The sequence below is a fragment of the Apium graveolens genome, chromosome 4 (genome assembly GCF_009905375.1).
Source record: "Apium graveolens cultivar Ventura chromosome 4, ASM990537v1, whole genome shotgun sequence".
Taxonomy (NCBI): domain Eukaryota; kingdom Viridiplantae; phylum Streptophyta; class Magnoliopsida; order Apiales; family Apiaceae; genus Apium; species Apium graveolens.
In genome coordinates, this window is record NC_133650.1 from 175906623 (window position 1) to 175914382 (window position 7760).

Consider the following 7760-nt stretch of genomic DNA (forward strand, 5'->3'; position numbering starts at 1 on the left):
TGAAATGGCATATGGTGTATCCTTACTTGGGATTGTGTTTGCAGTCTATAGTTATAAACTAGTAAGTATAATTATTTTACGAGTGGTGTTCTTCCCTTTGAATCTCCTATGTCGGGGTCTAATCTTGCCTTGAGAAGTTCGTCAAGGAAAGCAGCATTTCCTGTGCCGACAACTGTTAATAAGTTGATCGACATATTAGGATCATCATCTTCTTGATTCCCACTATCCACTATCAAGTCCCCTATATTCAACTCTTTCAGCCTTTTATGATGCTGAAAATTAATCGCACACAGTAATTTAGTCTTAGTCATTCATTTTAATATGGTGCAGTTTATGTTCATCTGTGATGATTTTATTTTCAAACACTTACTTTAGGAACTACTTAAATATCTAATTTATTGTAGGATGGATGGGAGAAGATCAATTATATATTTGAGAGAATTTTCTCCTCTCTGAAGGAGTTTGAAACAATATTGAAGCTGAACATATGACAAAATTACCTAAAGGAAGTTTTTGAGAATGGCAACATAGTCTTCTGGTTTACTTTGCATTGCTTCAATAAGAGCATTAGTTTTCATCTTCAAGAGCTGCGAAAGAGTCTTGGTTCGATATGTAACAGCTTGTGGCCTGCAGCACAGTGCACCTATTTCTCCAAACATATCTCCAGGTTGCAAAATCCCAACAATTTCCTCTTTCTGGTCCATCTCAGAGTGATCAATTAATTCCACTTCCCCTGACACTATTATATAAACATCATCAGGTGCTTCATTCTGCAATATCACATCCTCTCTAGGTGGTATATATTCAGCCTTCATATCCACAGCCTGATGAAAAATAGACAATGTCATTACATTAAATACCTGTCTTACATTATATACACTTCCTGTGTTAGACAGTTTTAAATTATTTAATCAGATAAAAATAGTGTCATATGCACATGAGAATCAAGAAGTCCAATGATACTGTCATTTCTGAACTTTATGAGGTTGGGAAACTTATGAAGTAAAGCTAGTAAAAGGCGCATATTTTAATCACGTGAAAAAGCATATGTCGATGATCATACCAAGAGCAAGAGAGTTTCCCTTGATACATTTTAGAAAAGATAGACCCTCTGGACGGTTGGAATAAACAAATGCTGACTAATGCTTTTGATAATGGTTTTTGGTAGTTGTTCAATCAGTTGCTGCTGGTTCAAGCTCTCAGCCTTGAATCTCAAGCACATATAAGCTAGTATCTGCTCCCTGAGTCTGACCGGCAAGTGGTTTCTGCTCACAAAGTTTGACGCTACTTCAATGTTATTCCTCTGCAAAACAAGCACACGAAAATTTCCTGAATTCTGAACTTGATTTAAGCCTAGACAACTAGACTCATAACATCTTGCGATGCAAAATAAAAGTAATAAAAAGGAGGCTTACAAATTCCATGGTACGACTAGTGCCTTCAACGACTAAATTTGTCATATTACCAATAATGTAAGCTGTTAAGCCAAGGTTGATGAGCATGTACACGGCTGATTATTGTGTACATGTGTGTGTGTGTTTGCCAATAATGTAAGCTGTTAAATTCGATGCATCAACATCGCTCTTAGCTACAAGTTTCAATGTCCCAAAGCTGATTGAAGATAAAATTATAAAGTTTGTCTTGTTCTTAGTATTCATACTTAACTACTGAGATGAAGAAGAATTTAAAATTTTATATATGTTTCCGGTTAAGAGAGCAACTGATTCTAAATAACAGAGCAACTCATTTTACTACCAGAAATAAAGCAGTATTAATCAAGATCAACACAAAAAGTCACAAGTAATGCTAACACATATCACAAAAAATAAAAGGAAGATATAATCAATTTAGGCCACACTTGCACTTTAAATTTTATAAACCAACAAATTTATGTATTAAATTAATATCCTTGGTGAACCAAGATTAGCAAACACAGTAAATTTAATCTAATTATGTTATACAAATGCATGGCAATAAATTTAGAGAAAATAAGCTGAACTAAAATAATAACAAATCTCAAAATTTATATTGTTAATGAAAATAAATAAATTAAAAAATGAAAATAAAAAATGAGAGGGAGAGAAGAAGGAGAGACAGACCGGGAGAGAGGGAGGAGATTACCGATTACAGTGAAGCAAGGCTAACACAGGAGAAGATATGAATTCAATTAGGTAAATAGGCTGTGAAAATGAGAAAAATATAATATGAGCGTGTATATACGTATATATAGGGGAGTGCTAGAGAGGGAGAGTGCGAGAGAGAGGAAGAGTGCGAGAGAGAGGGAGAGTGCGGGAGAGAGAGACCTGAGAAGGAGTGCGGAAGTTTCAAGCTCTTCAATCGGGAACTATCACAGAGAAGATATAGATGTAGGGCACCGTGGAGAGAAATTAATTTGGGGATGAACTACTAACTATAGGATGGATTGTAAACCACATGATATAATGAGTATGTTTTTTTAATTTATTAATAAAAGCTGCCATATAGAGTATATATACGTCGGGTATATAATTGTCGATGAAAAAGAGTAATTAGTGTTTAAAAATTAATTGAAAAGTTGAAGTAGCCAACTAATTTGAAACAAATTTTTTTTCATAAAAGTGGACATTTATTTTTGAAACGGAGTAAACAAAATTCAATATTGTGTGAATATCAACAGTATAGAAATATTATTACTTTTATTTTATTTAACATTTCGATATAAAAAAACAAAAAAAAATTATTTTTGGAAGTCTTTTAACTTTAGCAAATATATCATAACTCAAATTAAAAAAGATTGTGAGATACATATGATAAATAGATAAATATGTGAATAAACAATAATTATACAAAAATAAAAAATTTAAAAGAACACCTTCAGTGTCGTGACATCCCTGGTCCAATTAATTTTTTACTCTAATACTTTTAGCGTCGGTTAAATTAAAGCCCGTAGCATAAAGCAGAAATTTATAGCGTCGGCCAACTAGAAGCCCGTAGCACAAAGCATACTTTTTACCGTCGGTTGTAAACGGCGACGCCATAAATACTTTTAAGCGACGGTTACTTACAGAACCGACGCTATTAAAACTTTTAGCGTCGGTTAAATTAATAACTGACACCAAATGTCGTGCACATATACCTATTTGCATCGGTCAATCTTGCAACCGACGCAGGAAATACCTTTAGGCGTCGGTTCTTTAAAGAACCGACGCTAAAACTACGTTGCAGAAAGTACTTTTTGTACTAGTGATGGATGATCAACAAAAGCTCCCGACGGATGATCTAATTCAAATAGTTGTTGACAGTGACAACACATTCACATACGTCGGGTGTTTGCAAATAGAATGTGGCAGCCTAATTGTAGGTGTTAGAGAACAAAGTAGCATTACCATTTCCATGTAATTGTGAAGACAGTCAAAGATACTGGATAAAGTAATGAAGCAACATGATTTTAGACTAGATACAATTTGTTTTATTGTCTTGTCTCATTATCATGTAACTTGGTGATATATAAACTAAAAGTAGCAAGTAGAAAAAATTAACTAAGCAAGCTTATTTTAAGAGAAACATATCAAGCTGTATTCTGCAAGCATTTCTCTGTAGTTCTGTTTGTTCAACTTGTAAAGCAATTGGGAGCTATTCAAAGCTTCACGGAGTTCTCAATTGCTATATATATATATATGGTGGATACTTTCAAATCCACCAGAAAGTTTTAAAAGCTTGTGTTTATATTACTTAGTATTTTGATTCCTACTACTCTTTTATTCCGCACCATTACAAATCAAACACTGTTACATTTATCAAGTTAGAACATTCTTAAATTTGAAAAACTAGCCAGAATTACATTCAACCCCCTTCTGTAATTCTTGTTGTATTGTTAGGGAATAACAATTGGTATCAGAGCAAGCTCTTGAAGAACAAAGAGTATAAAGATCACAACAAACAACAAGATGAACAAGAAGGATGGTGGAGTTAAAATTCCATTTATGGACAAAGACAACTATTACCACTGGAAGGTGAAGATGAACCTACATCTTATTTCCCAAGATGAGGCCTATGTGGACTGCATCAGAAGGGGTCCTCATGTACCTATGAGAGCTACAACTGGCAATGAACCATCTGTTTCAAAACCTAGGAATGAATGGTCAGATCCTGATATTGAGCAAGTCAGGAAGGATAAGAAGGCCATGAACATATTATTCAGTGGTGTTGATGGTGATATGTTTGATAACATCATTAACTGTAAATCAGCCAAAGAGCTTTGGGACACAATACAGATTATTTGTGATGGTACTGAGCAAGTGATAAAAAACAAGATGCAGCTCCTGATTCACCAATATGAGCACTTTCAATGTGAAGAAAGTGAGTCACTCACTGATATCTTTAGTAGGTTTCAGAAACTACTGAATGCTCTGAAGCTGCATGGAAAAGCTATCAAACAAAAGACTCTAACCTCAAGTTCCTTAGATCTCTCCCAAAGGAGTGGAAGCCAATAACAGTCTCATTGAGAACTTCTCAGGATTATAAAGAGTTCACCTTGGAGAGACTGTATGGCATCCTGAAAACATATGAGCTTGAAATAGAGCAAGATGAAAAGATGGAGAAAGGAAGGAAGAAAGGAGGGTCCATAGCATTGGTTGCTGAGTTAGAAAAGGAGAAAAAGATGAATGTAGAAGCTATTGAGTCTACTTCAAAGGTCTGTGAAAGCAAGGGTAAAGGGTTGGTAGCTGAAAATGAAGATCAGTTGAGCCAAGATGACATGGATGAAATTGATGAACATCTAGCATATCTATCCAGGAGATTTTCCAAGCTTAAATTCAAGAAGAATTTTGGAGCAGCCAAGCCAAACATAAATATGGTTGATAAATCAAAATTCAAGTGTTTCAATGTGGCTTGGCGGGTCATTTTGCCAGTGAATATAGAAAGTCTGATTCCAGCAAAAAGAAGTTTGAGTCTGTTGATTATAAACAGAAATTCTTTAAGCTACTCAAACAAAAGGAAAGGGCTTTTATCACACAGGAGAATGATTGGGCTGCAGATGGATTGGATGAAGATGAGGAAACAAGCTATGTCAATCTAGCCCTAATGGGCAAATCTGATGAAACAAAGACAAGTTCTTCAAGAAATCAGGTAATCACCACTAACATAGCACATTTATTAAATCTGAGTGTAATGATGCAATAAATGACATGTCTACAGAATTATATCACCTGCGTGTTACACTTAAGCCCCTCACTAAGGAAAATGCTAAAATTAAAGAAAATAATTTGTTTTTAAGTGAGAGGAATAATGTGCTAGAGTTTCAGTTTATTGAATTTGAGAAATTGAGAATTGAGTGTAAGATTGCTAAGGATGAATTAATTGAGTCCTTGAAGAAAGAAGAAATTTTAAAGAAGCAGCTTGAACGAGAACATGAAATGATCAAGGCATGGAAATCATCTAGAGATGTTCATGCTCAAATCACTAAAGTTCAGGGTATTGAGTCCTTTTATGATGCAGCCTGGAAGAAGAGTAAAGAGAAGCTTGAGTCCAATTTGGTTGAAGGATTGTTGACAGACGTGGACTCGACGGATGATGAAAATCATCTGTCGGATAATCAAGAGGATTATCGGTCGAGAGACAAGGAGCCACATCCGTCGGTTGTGAGAAACCAGTTAGCAAAGCTAAGCTAGCTAAGTTAAATGAGAAATATGGATCAGTTTCAAAAAACTTTATTCCAGGAGAATCGAGTCAAGTTAGAAAAGAAAAGAAAGTTAATGTTGGGCATCTATCTATCAAGCAATTGAATGACAGATTAGAAAAGATTGAGGTTAAAGCAGAAGCTAAAAAGAAAAATAATGGAAATAGGAAAGTAGGAATTAACAAACATAACAACTACACACCTGATAAATATGCACCAAGAAAAATTTGTGTTAAGTGTGGTAGTGTTAATCATTTGTCTGTTAATTGCAAGCTTGCCATGCCTACTCCTATGTCTGCACCCTCTTCTTTTCCCAACATGACTGCCATGCCTACTGTAATAACCCCAATTTTTGGAAATTTTTGAAACCCTTATGAATAGTGTTTTTGCTGAATGAGAAAACTTTTCATGCCCCACTATGTAGGGATTCTGTTATGGATATTCTGAGATTTTATTAGTACTCTATATGACATATAAGTGTATGTAAAGATCGTCAGAATCCAATTCCGAACACTTTGATTTTTCCCGGAAATCCACTAGATACAGAAAGAATTGAGTAAAAGGTAACAGGATAAAAAGGATTTAAATTAAAGGATTATAAGAGAGAATCATAAAAGGAATATAATATATTGAGAAAGTTTAAGGGAACCTAAGTAATAAGATCCCGGGTATGATCCCTCAAACGATAAACGAAAACGAAAGTTAAGCGAACCGTATAACAGATCAGCGGTCATTAGGCAAACAATTAGGAAGTTAATCAAAGGGATAAGAGAGGATGGTGTCATCCAACCAATAAAAAGAGGACAAAGGAGGGGTGATGACATCACAAAGTGATGCAAGCATGACATAAGAGGGAAGGAAATGTGGTGGAATATTAACCACACAAAATCAAGGGTAAATGGGTAATTGACCTAAAACAAAACAAAACTAATTCAACCAACCAAGCAAATATTCATTTTCATCAAAACAAAAACACAAAATTCTCCTTCATCCTCCCTTTGCTCTCGGCTTTTGCCATTTTCAAAGAAAACAATTTTCAAAATTCAAGTTCAAGGCTTCCTAAATTGGTAAGATAATTCCCTAGTATTCCATATGCATAGTTATGGCTATTCTATGAGTTTAAGCCTCCAAATCATTCACAATCTTCTTCAAGAAATCAATGAAGAAGACAATGAATAGTGACTTCAAGAATTTTAACTTGATTTTCTTGTTTTTCCTTTAAGATCCAAGCATCCCCAAGTCATCTCAAGACTTCTTAAGGCTTCCTAGCTACTCACACCACTTCAAGGAAGGTTTATCATCTCCAAACCCTAGCTTTACTTTGTTAAATAGGATGATTCTAGTTGCTATGGTGATATAGTAGCTTAATGCTTGTTGGTTTAGAATTTGGGTTGGAGTGGTAGTGAAATGGATGGTGAATCTTGTTGTTTTGGTTAAAAGAACTTAAGTATAGTTAAATTCAAGCTTAAGCATAAGTATAAATGTTAATATTGAATTTATTGGGGCTGTTAGGATGTGGTATGGATGGAGTTTGGATTGGGATGTGATTGTGGCTTTATTATGGGTTGAATTGGAAGGGTATAAAATTGGGAAATCGCGTAAACATAGCCGTCGTAATGCCCGATTTACCGTAGACTGTTTTTGTTCTTAACATCAGAACCCTTGAACTCACTGCTAGGTTTTTACCATTGCCATTTTTAGATAGTTCATGTTACGAGCTTCGTTTTGATATGTGGTTCGTTTGATTCCGATGAACGGTTTAGGAGAAACGGCCATTTTAAGTAACGACATTTCGCGAACGAACCCTTACCCCTCGCCTTACTTTGAAACATAGGTTAAAGACCATAAAGGACTAATTGAAGTATGAAACATTTATGTAAGGTGTAATAGGCAGTTGGTAAGACACCCGCGAAGGAATCGCCTTAAAACTCGTAATGGTTAAATTATTAAAAATGGTGGAGCCGAGGGTACTCGAGTGACTTAAGAGAATCAGTAAGCGCAAAGTGAGCGTTAGAGTCTAAGTAGGTTAATGTATAGATTTACAAGTGACTTTGGTTTAATTCCAACTTAATTGTTGTTTATAGGTTACCAGACTCGTCCCGAG

General features: G+C 35.1%; 1 protein-coding gene across 1 annotated transcript in view; it reads right to left on the reverse strand.

Annotated features, from left to right (window-relative positions):
• Window positions 1-1460, reverse strand: part of LOC141719177 (expansin-A14-like) — a 12174-nt gene extending 10714 nt beyond the window's left edge. The window contains exons 1-4 of the mRNA XM_074521559.1: window positions 1416-1460; window positions 1109-1303; window positions 528-824; window positions 129-272 (exon numbers count right to left, since the gene is read on the reverse strand). Coding sequence (XP_074377660.1) covers window positions 129-272; window positions 528-824; window positions 1109-1303; window positions 1416-1460 — 681 coding nt within the window. The remainder of the gene's footprint in view (window positions 1-128; window positions 273-527; window positions 825-1108; window positions 1304-1415) is intronic.
• Between the last annotated feature and the right edge of the window lie 6300 nt (window positions 1461-7760).